General features: G+C 49.0%; 1 protein-coding gene across 4 annotated transcripts; it reads left to right on the forward strand.

The window, feature by feature from the left end:
- Positions 1-1,014: 1,014 nt before the first annotated feature.
- On the forward strand, positions 1,015-17,953 carry ZNF202 (zinc finger protein 202). Of its 4 annotated transcripts, none has more exons than XM_027036802.2 (7): positions 1,015-1,131; positions 11,160-11,666; positions 12,395-12,605; positions 12,965-13,053; positions 13,992-14,121; positions 14,671-14,790; positions 15,321-17,953. In XM_027036802.2, exons 2-7 carry the CDS (start codon positions 11,265-11,267, stop codon positions 16,313-16,315), a joined length of 1,947 nt encoding a protein of 648 aa, XP_026892603.1. In that variant the 5' UTR covers positions 1,015-1,131; positions 11,160-11,264; the 3' UTR covers positions 16,316-17,953. The 4 variants fall into 4 exon arrangements, with proteins under 4 accessions (XP_026892603.1, XP_014929577.1, XP_014929579.1 ...); XM_015074091.3 differs by lacking the exon at positions 1,015-1,131 and adding an exon at positions 1,243-10,442 and having other exon boundaries at positions 10,486-11,666; XM_015074093.3 differs by lacking the exon at positions 1,015-1,131 and adding an exon at positions 1,243-9,564.
- Positions 17,954-18,894: the final 941 nt, after the last annotated feature.

An 18,894-nucleotide genomic window follows, 5' to 3' on the forward strand; every position in this document is an offset into this window, starting at 1 on the left:
ACGTATGTGTATTGTATGTACAAGCACAGAAAAAAGTCTGGAATGTAAATGCATAAGAATAAAGATTTGGTGAGAGAGATGAGGAGGCCAGAATTAGTAAAAGGTCATTAGCTTTATCTGCAATGTTTGAAATGGTTAGAAAAACATTTATGTATCATTTGTGACCTTAATATTAATACTTAAAAATATAAAATGAAATATAGATTGAAAACACGTGGCACACAGTAGGCCTTCATGAATTGTACATTCCTGTCCCTCCACCACAGGTAATGAATACCTTGGGTTCAAACACAATGGACCGATCCCAGCACTGTGTCCCATGAAATGCAATGTGTAAGACATAGTAGGGAGAGAGAAGGTCCTCCCGTGGCACATGGAGAGTGGTGACTTGGGGGCTAAAGGGACAGATAGTAAAAAGGAAAATAGATGCAGGCAGAAACGTCACTGACAGAGACAACCTGAGCAAAGGAGATCGAGGAAGTCAGTCTTAAAGAAACACAAAGACGTGTCCAAGGAAACCAGAAAAGAACAGGATGCCACAACTATTCTCAGCAAGCTTCTGCTGCGTTCCAAAGAGTTCACGTGCAATATTTCCCTTCGTTCTCGGAGCAAGGGAATGGTTACACCCATTTTAGATGGACCCTGAGCTTCGGAGAGGTGAAACGGTTCGCTGGAGGCCCCACAAATGGTGGCCAGCGCAGGAGCCAAACTCAAAACTGCTGTTAGCAACCGTGCTTCGCGGACAATCAAGAAAAACGAGTAGACGCATAGACGCCAAAATCAAAGCAAAGATCAAAAACAGAGAAAAGCCTGCGTGTGTGCAAACCGAGGGCTGCGGGCCGCTAGGAGCGGGGCTTGCGGGCGCAAGGGGTCTGGCCCCAGGCTTTCCCCCGCGGCTCTCTGAGTCTCCTCCTGCGCGGCGCCCACAGAGACACCAAACCTCCCGGCGCCTAGAAGGGCTCCAGCCGCGAGGAGGCGGGGCCAAGCGCAGCTTCCGGTTCCGGGCGCAAAGGCCCCACGTGTTCCGACCCGCCAGGCCCCGCGCGGCTCGGATCCGGCGGCGCTGCTTCGGCCGGGAGTGGGTGGGGGAGAAGCCGGGGCAGGGGAGGAGCCGCCGGAGCAGTCGGAGCCGTGAGTGCTGAGGGGCTGGGCCGGGCCGGGCCGGGCCCGATCGCGCTGAGCCGGGCTGGGCAGGGCGGGGAAGAGAGGGAGAGGTCGGAGACCCCGCCCCCCCCCCCCCCCCCCCAGAGTCTGGGGAAATCGCACTGTCCTGGAGAAGGGGCGGCGGCAGTATAGTGAGGGGGCCGAGGCGTAGTGGTCCCCGGGGCTCCTGGTGGCAGGAGCGAGAACCTCCGGGGACGCGGATGGCGCTTTGGGCTTCTTTCGGTGCAGCCACCGCCCTCCGCCCCCTCCTGAGGCCTGCAGAAACGCAGTTAGTTCGTACCTCCCATTGCTTCCGCGCCAACTGGCCCCCCGGAACCGAGGGAGGAGTGGTCTAGGCCCCTTTAGTTCCCGTAGCTTTTTCTCACCCAGTCTTTCAGATTGTTAGAGGCCCCCCCACAGCACACCCCGGCAGGCTCCTGGCCCAGGCAAGCCCCATCTCTTTCCACCACCAACCCCCCCCCCCCCACACACATACATACACACACACACACACACACTCACCCATGATCTCATCACCCTTGGACATCGTCTGGCTTGTGGCTTTTCAGCCCCCACTGTGACCGACCCCAAGCTTCCCCTCAAGCTAGTAGCTTCTGTCTCCACTTGCAACTTCCCTGCCCCCAACCCCTAACAGCCAGTTTTGACACTTCTGAACACCACCGTTACCCTCCGCAGGAGTACATAGGCCTCTGCTGCTTGTCTGGTTTGACCAAAAGTTTGTTAGTTTGTATGCCATGGATCCGCCCTCTCAGGTGTAAGGCGAATTTTGGTTTTTCTGGGCGTTAGATATTCTTGTGTCCCAGGCGCTTTGATTTCCTTGTCTGTCATGGGTAGGCTCCTAACCTTAGCGGTTTTTTGACCACCTGGGTCCTGGAGAGCACTGCCACATCCAGGCTCTCCCTTGGAAGTTAGGGTTAGAACTGTTACTCTTTCTCTGTCCACACTTGGCAGGTGACACTCCGGGCAGCCTTACTCAGGAGCCACAGAAAGCTAGTGGAGTCCTCCTTCTCCCCCCACCTTCTCTCCCAAGTTGCCCCATGGGCCTTGATCCAGAAAGCCACTTCAGAAAGGCTGTGAGGAAGGCACTGGGAGGCATGTTGGTGGGAAGTATGTGTCAGCCAAGCAGTTAGGGTTTAGGGTTTGGGGCCATTTGTTTTGGGTAACTTTCTGCTGGGACTCTTCTAGCGTCAGAGGGAGGAAGGGGATATTTCCTCTTTGGACCAGATACATGGGATTCATCATCTTTCCCCCCCTTTCTCCTCCAGCTATACCCCTTTTGCACTCTTAAGCACTATTTTGCAGTAGACAGTCATTTCAAGGGCACAGCAAGCTTTACTATGATGTGAGGGACTCTTGGGTGTTACAAGTGGTACAGATGAGGTAAGTTACAGGTTTGCAACATTTTTTCCCAGTTAATTTGGCACAGGCAGAAAACAACAGTCCTAGGCTCTTTTGGCTTTTGCAAACCCTCCTTTAAATTTGGCCAGCACTGGAAAAGTTGGATCCTTTCTGCTTGAACCTCAGCTTTACTTCCTTTGCCTTAGGTATCGGCTCTCAAACCTATCAGGCGTCTTAAGCACCTGAAGGGAGGGTGTGTTGAACAGATGGCCCCCACAGTTTCTGATCATAGGGCGGGGCCAGGGCTTGAAAATTTGCACATTTCGGACAAGTTTTTAGGTGTTTGTGCTGCTGGTTTGGGTTTCTCAAACTGAGCACCGCTGCCCTTGGCCAATCTTCACATGAGCGGTGCAGTGGTTTGGGCGATCAAAAGGCCTGTGTGTGTACCTTCTGCACTAGAAGCTAGTAATATGATCTTGTGTGGATAACTTAACCACTGAGTTCTTTCGTTTTTAAAATTAAGAATGTGAGCTTAAAAAAAAAAAAAAAAACCTCCAAATGCTAGTTATCTTATGCCAAATGGAAGATGAAATATTGATGAGTTTTTCCCTTGATTTTCTTAATTCTCTTGTTAGGAGCTTCCATATAGCTTGTATCCATATTTAGGTTTTTGCTGTGAGTCGCTAGTGCGCTGAAGTCCTGCTGTACCTTAACTACTTATTAAATTCTTTAAGGTCAGAGCCAGTGTTTTTCTCGTCTTTCTCTGCCCTGCACCTTGAGTTGTGTGGGATGCCCCATTGATGCTCAGTAGATACTTGGAGAATGGATAACCCCATCCCCTACTCTCTTTTCCCTTTGAAGAGGTTTCTCTCCACTAGTCCTGTGCCACATAGTAAAGCAGTATATGGCTATGCCACCTGATTCGCCCAGGAGATTGGGATTAATGTCAATGCCAAATTCCTGTAACTGTCCCTATGAGTGGTTTAGTACTCAGAAGCCCCGGCACCCGTTGGTTCTGAATTTTAGTGCATCTGTATCCATGTTGGAGTAAGAGAAATAGCTTAATAAAATTCAGCAGCTGTTTATTGAGTACCTTGTCTACCAAGCCTTTGACAAAGTGTTAGGCACTTGGAATATAAAAAGGAATAAAGAGGTCCTTGCCCTCTGGGACACGGCTCACAGCGGGGAGATAAAGACCCTAAACTGTGTCCACAGCAAGAATGCCATTCTGGGATTCCTTCTACTTTGGACCGTGATTTAATCTGCGGTGGAAGCCTGCTACTCCTCCAGTTCCTCTGGTCTGGCAGGCGTGGGTCCCATCTTTCACCATCTCGTCATAAGCAAGGGAGCCTTGGGCAATGCCAGAAGGAAGTCCTCTAGATACAAAGCAAAGGGTCTTTTGACAGAGTGTCAGTTACAAAACTAAAGGCATAATACATGATTTTTGAATTGACTGTTCTGAATTACCCATATTTACTCCTCAGGCCAAAAGCCCTACTTATAAAATATATTATCCTGTTATTTTTCATTAAATAATGGTTTCTCTCACTGCCTGTGTGATGGGCATTGACCATGTTGATTATAGGAATGAATTGGATACAGCTAGTTTAACCCTGGCTGCCCCCCTCATCAGGGTGGGTGTCAGGTATGATGACTACCCTTTTCCCACTTCAGATTAGTTTGTGGTTTTGTTGTTGTTTTTTTTTTTTGTTTTTTTTTTTTAGATTTATTTATTTATTTATTTATTTATTTATTTATTTATTTTTGAGAGAGGCAGAGACGGGGGGAAGGGTAGAGAGAGAGAATCCCAAGCAGGCACTGCACTGTTAGCACAGAGCCTGTGGGGCTTGAACCCACAAAACCGAGATCGTGACCTGAGCCAAAACCAAGAGTCAGATGCTTAACTGACTGAGCCACCCAGGCGCCCTCGTGATGTTCTGTTTTAAACCGAAGCATATAGATTGACCTGCTTTATTAAAGCCACTAACCACCTCTAGGTAACCCTTAAGGTTAAAAAGCCTCAGGGTGCCTGGATGGTTCAGTCAGTTGATCATCTGACTTCGGCTCAGGTCATGATCTTGCAGTCTGTGAGTTCGAGCCCCGCGTCTGGCCCTGTGCTGACAGCTTGGAGCCTGGAGCCTGCTTCGAATTCTGTGTCTCCCTCTCTCTCTACCCCTCTCCCACTTATGCCCTGTCTCTCTCTCTCTCTGTCAAAAATAAATAAACATTAAGAAAAATTTAAATATAAAAGCCTAGCTTCATGGTGGAAGCTCACCACTGTCATGATGGCCAGCTCCTCAATTGTGGACTCTTAAAATCTGTTTTTGGCCTCTAGCCCATCTTAACTCTCGAATAATCCCTTTCACCATCTTAGGCTAATACTTTATGGCCCACGTATTCAATAAAGAAGCCGTATATCCTCGTTCTTCTCCAAGCCCCTCTGTCACCATCAGGAAGCACCATGGTTTCTCAAAAGATGACCCAGCTCTCTGCCCTTAGGTGGAGAATCATTCCCATTTTCAGGATGACGCATCTTGAGGAGGTGGAACACAGATCACCCACCTCCAAAGGCAGAGCAGCCAGCGGCCCAACACTGCCCCTGGGCCTGTAGGAAACATTTTCATTAAAAATAAAGTGAATTGCTATGGTATTTATAGCTATATTTTACATTATTTGTGTTTACATCCATCGACTCTCGATGACATGTTTCTACCCACTCTATACCTTGATCCTAACTAACCACAAGGTCTGTAGAATTTCAGGGCAGAAGATGTTCACATCTTAGCGTCCACTGGTTTCCCTGTACCACCCACTGCCACTGACTTGTTTGGCTTTGTTTCTTCCTATCTTCTCCTTCACTCCGACTCATGCTGTATCTTTGAAACCCATTGCAGTAAGCCTTGAGCCACTTCTCTCCTTGCTACTCAGATATATTATGCTGACGGAAAGAAATATTTAAATGGCAAAAATATTAAAAATTTTTAATGTTTATTTTTGAGAGCAGGAGAAACGGAACACAAGCAGGGGAGGGGCAGAGATAGGGAGACACAGAATCTGAAGCAGGCTCCAGGCTCTGAGCTGTCAGCACAGAGCCGGATGCGGGGCTCGAACCCACAAACCGTGAGATCATGACCTGAGCCGAAGTTGGGCACTTAGCCAACTGAGCCACCCAGGCACCCCTAAATGGCAAAAATATTTAAAAAGAAATCGTTTTTAAACATGGTTTGAAGCATATTGCTCACAATGCATTAGAAGGCCAAAAGTCCATGAATGTGTTCCCTTTCATTACTTTGGCCTTCTGGGTTAAATTTTCAAGGAACTTAGTAGGTGTATTAACTGGGCTTGCCCCAAATTGCCTCCTCCCAGTTAGAGGGAGGAGACAGGACTGTGACATTGGTAAGTAGAAGCACTGATCAGTGGAGAACCTGTCTTTGAGTTTCCATCCCATCTGTGTTCCAAGGATCTTATTTAATCTTAGCTTATAAGTCTTTCAAAGAAAGGACTCCTTATAATACTTTACTTTTTATTTATTTATTTATTTATTTTGGAGAGAGAGACAGCGCCAAGTGGGGAAGGGGCAGAGAGAGAGGGAGACAACACAATCTGAAGCAGGCTCCGGGCCCAGCTGTCAGCACAGAGCCCGACGCGGGGCTCGAACCCACGAACCATGAGATCATGACCCAAGCTGAAGTCGGACGCTTAACCGACTGAGCCACCCAGGCGCCCCTATAACACCTTACTTTTGATATAATGGTAAACAGACCAAGATTTTTCCTGTGCATTTAAAAATTTTTTTGGAATTATGAAATAAAGGACTGTTTGCTTGTTCAACGTTTAAATCTTGCCTTCTTCACAAAATGATTTAAAGCAATTTGAAGGAAAGAGAACAAAATATATTGAGCATTTACTCTGTCCTGGGCTCTGTGCTGAAGTGATTCTATATGTAACTTCATTTACTCCTTAAAACAACCATGTGAAGTAGATAGTATTAGCCACATTTTGAAATTGAGACCAAGACTTAAGGAGTATCACATGGCCAGTAAGTGAGGAGAGGGATCCAAACCCAGGGTTCCAAAGTCTCGAACCCTTATATGGAAAGCACGGATAATTGTATATAGGACAATTGGCAATAAAAGATCATCTTTTCAGTAGAAGGATCATACTAGATAATCTTTAGTTTTATTTTTTTTTTTAATTTTTTTTTTTTTAACGTTTATTTATTTTTGAGACAGAGACAGAGCATGAACAGGGGAGGAGCAGAGAGAGAGGGAGACACAGAATCTGAAACAGGCTCCAGGCTCTGAGCTGTCAGCACAGAGCCCGACGTGGGGCTTGAACTCACGGACCGTGAGATCATGACCGGAGCCGAAGTTGGACGCTTAACCGACCAAGCCACCCAGGCGCCCCGATAATCTTTAGTTTTAAACAAGAATACAGCATTAGCACAGGGCAGTTAACAAATGTTATTAGTTGATTTCTATTCTAGAACAATAGGAGCAGTGGCATGGTCTGGCTCGGCCCAGAGAGCAGACATAACCAGATTTCCAGGTTATAGGCCAGCATTAGGGTAAAAAATAAGAATGGCAACAGGAGGGGAAATAGGGGTCTGCTAAATACGATCATTTGAACCTCTCTGATCACTACTTCTGAAGACTATTTGCCGATAAATCAGTTATTTCTCTATTAAGCAGATACTATATGGCCACAAGCCTTGTCATTTAGGGTCCAGAAGGATCTCCTGAAGCAGTAACATTGTAAGGTAGGGAACCAGATGTCCCTTCATTGCCTACCGTTTTCTGTTGTCAGAATGGAGTTAAAGCCTTCAGTGGCATATGACTCATTCAGATAAGGGGCATAGGTATTGTACCAAAGATTGGAGAGAGCGCTTTCCTTTTCCACATCTCCCCAGTCCCACTCCCTATACCCTAGAAACATGTACTCAAGAGACTATGTCATGGAGCCTGCCCAGCCCTAGGCTTGTGAAGCTCTTCTGCAGACATTGTTTCAGAACCTTCAGGAACCAAGTTTTGCTCTTCCTGGTCTGGCTTCTGTCTATATAGTCCTGTTCGCTTTTTATAGGTTGTCGCGGAGCCCTTCCAAGGACAGACTTTGAGGGAAGGTATTAGAAAAGCAAGGGCAATAAATTGCAAGGCCGACTGGGCAGTGTAGCATATCCTATGAACTGCAGAATAAAATAGTGTCCATTTTCTGTTTGTGATAAGGACACTTGACATTTGCACAGCACATTTTAGTTCATAAGCTCCCAGAGCTCAGCTAATCCTGGGAGTTAGGAAAGCAGTTCCTGCAGTAGGCTCTCCCCTTTACGAGGGCTCTTGTGTGTTATCTCACGAAGCCCTCAGAGCTGCTCCAGTCACTTGACCATGTGGGGCTGGGACGCGCATCTTTCCACAGCACCACCTGCCTCCCATTCCTTCCCATCCCTTGCCCCTTGACTTCTCTTCCTTCATCCCGCTGTTGCCGATCCGTTTGCCCTCATCGATTTCTAAGCTGCCAAAGTAAATCCAAAACAAGCAATGGAAACATCAATTCATGATTTCTGAAGAGCATTTAAAGACAGGTTTTATGTGGCGCTGTTCCGTTCCTTTTTCTTGGTGGAGAGTACCGCCCTGTGAGAGCAGGAATGCTTCTTTCCATGCAGACTTGGTAGAATCCATAGACAATCTGTTGTAGCTAGTGCCACGTGGAAACAAGGAGAGCTTCCTAGTCTGCCTCCCTGGGCATGGATTCTTGGACTCTGAAGATAATAGAGATCCCTTCATTAAGCCAAAGACCATCAACTCCATCTTAGGACTCCCAAAGAAAATAATCTTACTGAAGAGGGGCAGAGGATTTTAAAAACTACAAGCCCCGTAGAGAACCGACCACCATGAGGTAGACAGATTCAATTGGTAGGAAAATTACCACGTAAAGATGTAGAAATTATGGGCCTGCCTAGAACAGGCTATGAAAATCTGTAGTGGATGTTTGAAGATCATGGACGTGAAGTAAAAGCACAAATGAATGAAAAGCTATTTGAGCTTGAGATAATAAGTAATAAGGTAATTGAAATGAAACTCCATTTAATGGGCAGCATGACATTAGACCCAGCTCTTAACAGTGGATTGTTCGCTGAGACTTGTAATGAAGCCCAAAAAGACTAGAAAATGAAGAATCTCTCAGGTTGCATGTGGAGAGTGGTCTGGAGGGGGCAGGACCAGGAACACTGGTAAAACTTGAAGCAAGTTGTTCATGCAGCATACAAGTGCCTGTTAAGTGCCAGTGTGGCGTAGGAGAGGGTCATGTTCAGAAGGTCCTGTTAATACTTTTTTCAGGGGCTCAGAATGGCTCAACCAGGGGAGTGACAGGGGAGGGTAGATGGATGAATTTGAAAGGCATTTAGAAGGTGGGATTAGTGAGATTGATGAATAAGAAAGTGGAGGGGAAGGTGGACTCTTCCTGACAAAAAGTAGGACGAAAACTTTGTGAGGTGGAGGTTTATTTCTTTAAATTCACTTACTGAGCGCTTCATTACGTGTGTTGGAGACTGATGGAGAACAGTCCCTAACTTCAAGGTGTGACATCGGGAGGATAGATTGGCTGTATGATACCACCGCCACTGTGTTAGAGCTGTGCCCAGGTTGCTGTAGGAGCACAGTGGTTTCCACCTGTTTTCAGGGTAGGGGGAATGGGATCAAAGGAAACCTCTCAGAACGCATGAAGCATGAGCTGTCTCCTAAGCGGTTTAACCCAATGAAGGGTAAAGAGTCGGAAGGAACATGTTCTCAAGCCAAAGCGCATAGGGCTTTTGGTGCTTCCCACGCACGCACAAAGTGTGTGTCTGTGTGAGGAGGGCAGAAGGAATAACAAGATGAAAGTCAGCCTGATATGTAATACTTAGAAGTCTGTATGTCACTTACAAGGCAAGGAAGAATGACTAAAGATTTTAAATAGGGAGGGGACGGGACCACTTTGGCAAGAGTGCCAGTCACTCTTGAGAGCCCGTCAGTGCTAACTTGAAGGTAACCAATCCGGAGGCAGTTGGAGCAATGCAGACAAGAACCGGTAAGTACCCAAAGAGTGAATCACGGGAATGAAGAAGAGGGGAGTGCACCATGCAGCCCCAGGGGAGCAGCCTTCCTGCAGACATGGTGGCCTGAAGAGACCCCCCTTTCAGGAGATGAGCAGTGCACCCTTTTCAGTCCATGAGACACAGAAAAGTGTAGGATGTGAGGCTTGAAAAACCAGCTGAGGGCTGGCGGTGAAGAGCTTCACGTGCCGTGCCAAGGATTTTAGAGCTGATCTACCCAACAGAAGTGTTTTCAAATGTGAGCAGTGCGGTTGGGACTACAATTTAGAAAGATAATAGTTAACATTGGGGTGCCTCCGCTCATCCAAGCCCTTCACAGCTTGGGATATGTTTAACCCTCGTCGTCGCGCTGTCGGATGGATGCCATTCTTCCCTCCGAGCCGTGAATGGAAACAGGCAGAAGGAACGTAGGAACTGAACGGTGGCCTCACCCCTAGGAAACAGTAGAGCCCGGATTTAAACCCTGGCAGTCTGACGCCAGGGCCCTCCCTCCTTACCTTACACACCCTAGATGTTTTCTCGGCCGTGAGGCACATCAGAACTTCGTGTGCCGTTTCTAAAGATAACGGTTGCCTCAGTTGACTAAATCAAAGTATCCAGAAGAGTGATGGTGTGATACTTGTTTTGCAAAAAGCTCCACCATAATTATGCTGCACTTTACTCCTGGTCCAGCACTGCAGGGATCCCAGTTGGGGAGTTCTGGCAGGAGTCCAGGTGAGAGCGGAGGGCCCAAACCAAAGCAGTCTGTGGGAAAGAGGAGGAGGAAATAGATCTAAGAGGCTTAAGAGGGAGAACTGGTTTAATGAGCTGTAAGCAGTGGGGAAGGGTCAGAGTGGAGTCCAAAGGTCACAAAGTTGAGTGTTTACCTTAACAAGTGACGATCGCACCCGAGACAGGATCCCAGCAAGAGAGGTAGATTTGGGAGCACGCGTGACAAATTCAGTTTTGAACACCTGGGTCTGGAGGTCTTCCATGAAGACGCCTTGATAAGGGGAAGGTTGCTTTTGGGAGTGCCTCTGTGCCAGCCACTGGGCAAGTGGCTTTCCTCACTGTTGCCTCATGCGGTCTGCCCCTCTAGTCGCCGAGAGTCCCCCCACTGTTCAGCGGAATTAATTCCAAGTGTGAGTCCGTGCAACATGAACCTTCACAAAGGCCTCCCCATCTGTTTTAGCCTGGCTGAGGTTTCTCTTCTCAGACTATACATCCTGGTGCGTACGTAAACGTGTGTGTAACACGGATGGTGGGCAGTATACCTGTCCCAGCGGGTGATTAACCGTGTCCTTTGTCCTTGCCGGCTCACGGGTTTCATGAAGTAGAAATGCCTTTTTTTCTATTTCTCTGTGGGGTGTGAGCCTGGCCTAGGAAAAGGGGTAAGAGAACATACCTTCAGGCATAGATTGTCTTATTTCAACCAAATCTATTTAGGGCTGATGGCCGTGAAGACGAGGGGCAGGGGATTTAATAGTTTGAGGAGGTGCGATGGGTGCAGGTTATGGTTGAACTCAGAAGCCTTGTCCCTGTGTGTGATCTCATGCTTATACGGTTGTCTGTCTCTCCTTCTCTGCCCCAGGTCCCTTGGGAGAAACTCCTTGAGGTGCCCAGGCTGAGACTGGGGGGTAATGACACTGTGAGCTCTAGATGGTGTGAGACCCCTCCCCACCCCCAGAGCCGAACAATGGCTACAGCCTTGGAACCAGAGGACCAGGATCTTTGGGAAGAAGAGGGAATCCTGATGGTGAAATTGGAAGATGATTTCACCTGTAGGCCGGAGTCTGTCTTACAGAGAGATGACCCTGTGCTTGAGACCTCACACCAGAACTTCCGGCGCTTCCGCTACCAGGAAGCAGCAAGCCCTCGAGAAGCTCTCATTCGGCTGCGAGAACTTTGTCATCAGTGGCTGAGGCCGGAAAGGCGGACGAAGGAGCAGATCTTAGAGCTGCTTGTGCTGGAACAGTTCCTTACCGTCCTGCCCGGAGAACTACAGAGCTGGGTGCGGGGCCAGCGGCCAGAGAGTGGCGAGGAGGCCGTGACGCTGGTGGAGGGTTTGCAGAAACAACCCAGGAGACCAAGGCGGTGGGTGAGGAGGGGGAGTCCTGATCTGTGTGATGTGGAGGGGGACTTTTGCTGGAAGGATGGATTTCGGGGCAGGGCATACAGGGCCCCCATAATTTACCCTTTAAAACTAATTGGCTCTGCTTGTGGGTTGCACCTGCATCTGTATGGGGCAGAGTGTGTGTATGCGTGTGTGTGTTTGTGTGTGTGTGTGTGTGTGTGTGAGTGAGTGAGTGAGTGTGACTTTCTGGTTTTTGAAACGCCTGCCTTGGGACCACCTTAGAGACCTCAGCACCCAAGGATAGGATCGTAAGGCTTTGGTTTTCCTTTCTGTGAATGTCAAACCTCCAGTTCCTGAGGAGGCCAATTTTGTGACTTCCTCAGAGGTTCTCCTAGATGCTCGGTCACAGGGGCCCCCTCTCTTCCCAGGACAATAAGAGAGGGAAACAAACAGCAAGAAAGCTGCAGGTGGGAGAGGTGGGGATGGGAAGGACGGGCACCTCAGAGCCCTGGGTGACAAGGGCAGGCTTGAGGGAACTGAGCAAGCGGTGCAGCGTCCAAACGTCCCTGCTTTGCCCTGGTGAGGGTAGCCTTCGACAGCCCTTGCATGCCCCAGCGGGACTGGAGCGTCCCCTCCTCCTCTGGGACCCTCTGGGAGTTTTTCTGTTGGCAGCTTCTCCTAAAATAAGCCCTGATGACAACTGAGACTTTCCTCTGGACTCCATGCTGACTGGAAATTGGAATCCTTCCCAGGTGACTGTCCATGTTCATGGGCAGGAAGTCCTGTCAGAGGAGACGGTGCATCCAGGAGCAGAGCCCGAATCACCTAACGAGCTGCAGAACGCTGTGCAGACCTCAACTCCTGAGGAGTCCCACGAGGAGACCACGCAGAGCCCAGACCTGGGGCCACCAGAAGAGCCGAGCGTGTGCCACGAACTGGAGTTTCAGCCCCTGCAGCAGAGCGGTGGGAAGCCTCAGCAGAAAGGGGGCATTGTGGCGGGCAGAGTGCGGGAAGGGCGCTATTTCCCCTCTACTGAGGAGGCTAGGTAGAGCATCGTGGGAATAAATCACAGAATCCGGGGCGTTGAGGGGAGACCGTACTAGTTAGAGTCCCCCAGAAACAGAGCCGAGCTGAAATGGCAGTATTCTTGGTGGTTCTCTTGGCCTGCCAGTAGTGTTCCAGGTGGCGGCATTGGGATGACCCGAGCTGCCCTTAGGCCAGTTTCTGGATTCCCACCAAAGATGATGAGAGCTGCCTGCCAGTTATTGGGAGGGGGGCGGGGGGGCTGCCTATTGCTGATCGCCGCCGCCTTTTCTTCTCAGAGGTTCCAGTGCCGCAGGGCCCAGACCTTCCTGAAGAGAGGAGCCCTGGAAACCCAGAGATGGTTGCCTTTCTTACTGCTCTCTCACAGGTGTGCTCTCGTTTCCCTCTGTGCCACACAGAATTTGAAGAAGCAGCAGGCATTAGCTCACACCTCAACACCCTCAGGTCAGGCAGGACGCCAGTTCCCGCTCTCCTCCTTGTCAGGTTAAGCTCTCGGTTCTAGACGTGTCTGCGGCGGGAGGAGCTGCATGTGACGAGACAAATCCTAATTGTCGCGGCCAGCCCGTCAGGCTCCAGAGCCTCTTTATTTGCCGCTGCCCAGACAGAGGGGCTAACCGAATGCGATTATTTTGGAATACTCCAGCACACCTTGAGTGAGTTGCTGACTGAGGGCTTGTTTTCGTTTTCTCAGGAGTAAACTTGGTAGTCGTTTGTCAGAATGGCCACTGTGCTGCAGAAATGATTTCTGAACTTGTGTGGAATCCCCTTCCTGGGACCGCATTCGGTCAGGCCGTGGCCTGTGCGGAGCTGTCACCGTGGCCACGCTGTGAGGCTGGAGAGAAAAGCCGTAGCGTTCACCCGTGGTCGCAGATCGTAGCCTAGCTGCACGAAGGGGTCCCGCGCGTGCTGGGTCGACTGTGTGAACGATAGGGGTGCCCGGAGAAGGTTGGTCAGGGAAAGCTTTCTAGGAAAGGTGAATTCTTGCAGAAATGTAGGTGGCACGAAAGCCTCAAATAGGGAGTTAATGATGACTTTGAAGACTTCTCCTGTATTTTAACCAATATGCTCCAGAAGGAGAGCAGAGGCTGGCCCTGAGAGAAAGCAGGGGGACCGGAGGGCACAGAGGAGGGCCCATGCAAAAGTAGGAAGTCGGGGAGCAGCAGCCAAGGGTGACACGCATTTCCTGAAAGGGAGCCCAGAGTCCCGCGAGAGTCCCTTTTGTCTCCTGGCATAACCTTCACCCCAGGAATGAAATAGGAGGCTCCAGGAAGCGTCCCGTTTTCACTGAAGCCTGTGTCATTTCAGGGATTGGTAACTTTCAAGGACGTGGCTGTGTGCTTCTCCCAGGACCAGTGGAGCGATATGGATCCAACACAGAAAGAGTTCTATGGAGAATATGTCTTGGAGGAAGACTGTGGAATTGTGGTCTCTTTGTGTAAGGAATTTCAAGTGTTTCTCGAGGGTTCTGAGCACAGAAGTCTTTCCCTGTTGGAAATTAACAAGGAGGAGGGTGCGGGGGGACGGGGTGGGTCTTAGACCCTAGACCGGATGCATCACTTTTCTCTTACGCCTCCCCCACCGATGAGATTGAAGGATTAGCTAAGGAAGATGGTATCTTTCAAATTCAAGGGAGGAGAAGAGGCTTAGAAAGTGGTTGGAAACTTGTAACAAGAAAATAAAAGGACAACATGACAGCTCTAGTCTATTTGAGGCAGCGTGTGAGTTTTGAAGCCAGCAGAAGGATGATCGGCTTACTTGAATGTGGGGAAGGAGAGAGCATTAGCAGTCGTACGACTATTGAGTTGCAGGTGAAGGGCAAGAAATGTGCAGGACTTGGTGAGAGGTGCTCAAGCTAAAAGACCAGCTGTGGCCCACTGCTCAGGCTGTACGCTTGTTCTATAGTCTACCCAGCAGAAGAGGTCTGCTCTTAGCGCAGGGCATTGCTGAACCGATCGTAATGTCCCGCTTTCCCTCTCTTGAGCAGCGTTTCCAATCCCCAGACTAGATGAGATCTCCCACGTTAGAGAGGACGAGCCTTTGGTCCCAGATATCCCAGAGCCTCAAGAGCCTCAAGAGCCAGAAATCCTGAGTTTTACCTACACAGGTGAGGAACGACAAAAGGAACCTCTCCCTGCAGAGCTGGCAGCCCCCTTCCCCCTCTGGGGCGCCCCCCCCCATTGGTTCTTCCAACCTGTTGGCCATTCCCCCCGTCTGCCTCTGAATGCCAGATTCTGTCCTCACCCTCCTCTTTCCCCTCCCGTCATTCGTGCGAGGGATATGTCGTGCAACACGGTGAAAGGAAAAAAAAAAAACCCGGAACTTTGGAACTGCAGCTCTCGTCATTTACTAAGCAGGTCACTTAAATTCTCGGTCCTCACGTTTCTGACACGAGGATAATAATCTTTGTCCATACTAAGGCTTGTTGACAGCACGAGATAATCTATCAGAAAGTGCCTGGCACATGACAGAATTCAGCTGACTGGTCATTTCCTTCTTTCCCAGCCTCTACGGTGTGAAATGTGGGCTTCTCTCTATCTGGTCTCGCCTTCCCAAGACTTTAAAAACCCCGCCATTGCGTAGAAAGCATCGTTAACCTCTGTAATTTCCCCTTTTCGCCTCTCACCCTCTCTACAGGAGACAGGAGTGAAGACGAAGAAGAGTACCTTGAGCAAGAAGATGTAAGTTTGGAGGATATACACAGATCTATTTTGGGAGATCCAGAAATCCACCAGACTCCAGACTGGGAAATAGTCTTTGAGGATGATCCAAGTAGACCTAACGAGAGAAGCTTTGGTACAAATACTTCTCAAGTCAATAGTTTATCGAATCTTCGGGAAACCATGCCTATCTGCCCCCTGTTAGGGAGACACCACGACTGCCCTGTATGTGGAAAAAGTTTCACTTGCAACTCCCACCTTGTTAGACACCTGAGAACTCACACGGGAGAGAAACCATATAAGTGTATGGAGTGTGGGAAAAGTTACACGCGGAGCTCACATCTTGCCAGGCACCAGAAGGTTCACAAAATGGGCACTGCTTATAAATTTCCCCTAAACCGGAAGAATTTGGATGAGACCTCCCCTCTGGTCCAGCCTGAGAGAACTCCTCCCGTTGAGAAACCCTTTAGATGTGACGATTGTGGAAAACACTTCCGCTGGACTTCGGACCTTGTCCGGCATCAGAGGACACACACGGGGGAAAAACCCTTCTTCTGTACTATTTGTGGCAAGAGCTTCAGCCAGAAATCTGTGCTGACGACACACCAAAGAATCCACCTTGGGGGCAAACCCTACCTGTGTGGAGAGTGTGGAGAGGACTTCAGTGACCACAGGCGGTACCTGGCGCACCGGAAGACGCACGCGGCAGAGGAGCTCTACCTCTGTAGCGAGTGCGGGCGGTGCTTCAACCACAGCGCCGCGTTCGCCAAGCACCTCAGGGGACACGCCTCGGTGAGGCCCTGCCGGTGCAACGAATGTGGGAAAAGCTTCAGTCGGAGGGACCACCTCGTCCGGCATCAAAGAACACACACTGGCGAGAAACCATTCACGTGCTCTACCTGTGGAAAGAGCTTCAGCAGGGGCTATCACTTAATCAGGCATCAGAGGACCCACTCAGAAAAGACCTCCTAGCTCGGTTCCCATGGGAGGAGATGTGCATTCAGCCCTTCCCCAGGGACGGGCTAGGAGAAGCCCTCTCGTCAGCTCGGGGAGACCCCTTCCAGGGAGTCTCCCTGACTTGCCCAGACCTCCATCACCTCTTCCCACAGCTAAATGAAATCCCCCAGGCAGAACCTGTCAACCTTCTTCTACACCTGGAGGAGAGCTTTTGCCCAAAGTACAACCCGGGTGGAGGCTTCTCCTTGACTGGAGGCTCTTGCCTCTACCTCATGGGTATGAAGTGGGAGATTTAGAAGACTTAGAGGTCGTGGCTATTCTGTTTTACCCAAAATAGGCTGTTGCATATCCTAAAGACTGCTTAACAGCCTCAAGTGTGAAGTTGCCCAGGACAACCCTTTAGGTTTGGCAAGGGACCAGCCTCTGGGATTGTGTCCTAACTGGGCTCAACTCTTAAAAGCACACAGCCCGGAACTCAAGGCAGGAGATTTGCATCCTGACGGCTTGGCCACACACTCAAGGGATGACCGTTCAAATATCTCACTGGTTCACTCCTTCACCATGCACTTTCCTTCGATCCTGGGGAGAGTGGGGAGAAGTGTCTGATGGGGGAAAACCTTGAGGCTGTTCCACGTGGACCTTGTCAGGCTGCTCCCTTCCCCAGTGCCAAAACGGTGCCAGGTGCCAGACCCTGCTAGAAAGGAGGACCTAGTCAGAAGCCTCTTTGCCTGTGGGGTGTTTTCCTGTTAGGATTCTCATGCCCAGCCTTACCTACTGTTCTACCAGCCTCAGTTTTGCCCCCAGCACTTCTGCTACAAGTGAGGTGTAACAGTTGGGTGCTGGGGGATTCAGTAAAGAGTAATTAAATCATGAAATCATTTACATTCCCACCCGTGTACAAGCCCACGCATCCTGCCCGCTCTGCGTGGGTTTGTGAAGGGATTTTGGAACAGTTGTCAGCTTACATAGATATTACAATAATTCTAGAATTCATGATTGACTGGGTCACTTCATTTACACGAAGAAAACAAGAAGATCTGAGACCAAATTATGGGGGGAAAAAAGTTTTTTTAAAGCTGTTGCTGTCGGCTAAGGCCATCAAGACTATTCTGACACCCAGCCCCTACTATCCCTGCCTTGGTTCTCTGATATCAGGGAAAATTATGAACCCCAGCACCTGGGACCCTGAAGAATTTGCCAGGAGTAAATGGCTTTCATGTACTTGCGTTGTTTGCTTTTTCTTAGGTGATTTCATTTTTATGTGATTAAGAACTAAATAGTAGTATCTCATGGCCTAATGGTAGGATCTCTGTGGCCTGATAAAGGTTCCACAGAGACGAGGCTGAATAATTATGAACCTCACCTGCTCTGCTTGTGGGAATGGCAAGGACCGGATAAGCATCCTCCATAAATGGAGCACAGGGTATGGGATTAAAGCATGAGAAGGGCGATTTGTCTTTTGTGCCTGGTTTCTTCAGCTGTCTCTCAGTCCATTATGTGCCAGTGCGTACAGAGAATACGGGTGTCATAACAAGGCCATTCTCGTTTAGGTCAGTCATGGTATTCCAACTGACCCGTCTGGTTTTAATACCAGTCAGCTGTTGTCCTGGAACTACACACAAATAAATAAATAAAAGTAACACTGGCAGCCATGTTCCCTGGTTTCTGGAACTTCCCATTTTATTCACTTTCCAAAGCTTCAGGTTCCATATTGTTCTGAATGTCATGCATACAAAGAGATCAGGGAGTACAGAATAGTTCTCCATAAGGCTAGAGAAGGCTTGGCGTGGTTAGCAGAACCCCAGGTGGAGTCGATGCATACTGAGGTAAGATCTGTGCCTGTGGTTTGCAGAAGGCACTCCTATCATGTGCAGACATTTCTGAACCATAGAGCATTGAAGCACAATTTGTCCTGGGTGAAAAGTCCTAGCCTCCAAAGATAATTTCTCCTAGCTCATACCAGTTAGGGGAGTTAATAAAATTCTAGAGACAACAGAACACATTTGTTTGAACAGAACAGCGGCTTTATCCACTGATTTACCTGAGAAGCCGTCAAGAGAATCTACAGGAGGGAGAGTTCGAGAGACCGGTCCAGTCTGTTGGAACATCAAATAGTTTTCTTTGCCAATCCCCCTGCAAAGTTTTCATGTGCCGATGCTGAATTTCTGCTTTCTTGTAAGACATTTTCTGAGGTTCGTGGAGGGGCGTGCTGTGTCCTAAATCTGAGCGTGAGCAGAACCGCAGTCTATAGCAGAAGAGAAGAACCTGCAGTGAGCGAGAAGTGGTATAGCGGAACGTGGACGCGTGCTGGGGCACGGGTTACCCTTCCTGCTCTGAAGGGGCTCCCTAGAGAACTTTGTAAACAGTTGAACTGAACTGTACTAAATTAGTTTCTGGAAAATAAAGAGGCAAGATTTTAATGATAATATTTGGAAGAAGCTACAAAATACTCTAAACCAACAACAAGAAATTTGCTAGATTGCTGGAAATGAAGTGCCATGCTAATGATGTTATGAAATTAAAATGATAGTATCTGAGCTTTTGGCCATTCTTTTAGGGATAACCAAGGAATGTTCAGCCTCTTCTCCATCCCA

Source organism: Acinonyx jubatus, chromosome D1 (assembly GCF_027475565.1).
Source record: "Acinonyx jubatus isolate Ajub_Pintada_27869175 chromosome D1, VMU_Ajub_asm_v1.0, whole genome shotgun sequence".
Taxonomy (NCBI): Eukaryota; Metazoa; Chordata; class Mammalia; order Carnivora; family Felidae; genus Acinonyx; species Acinonyx jubatus.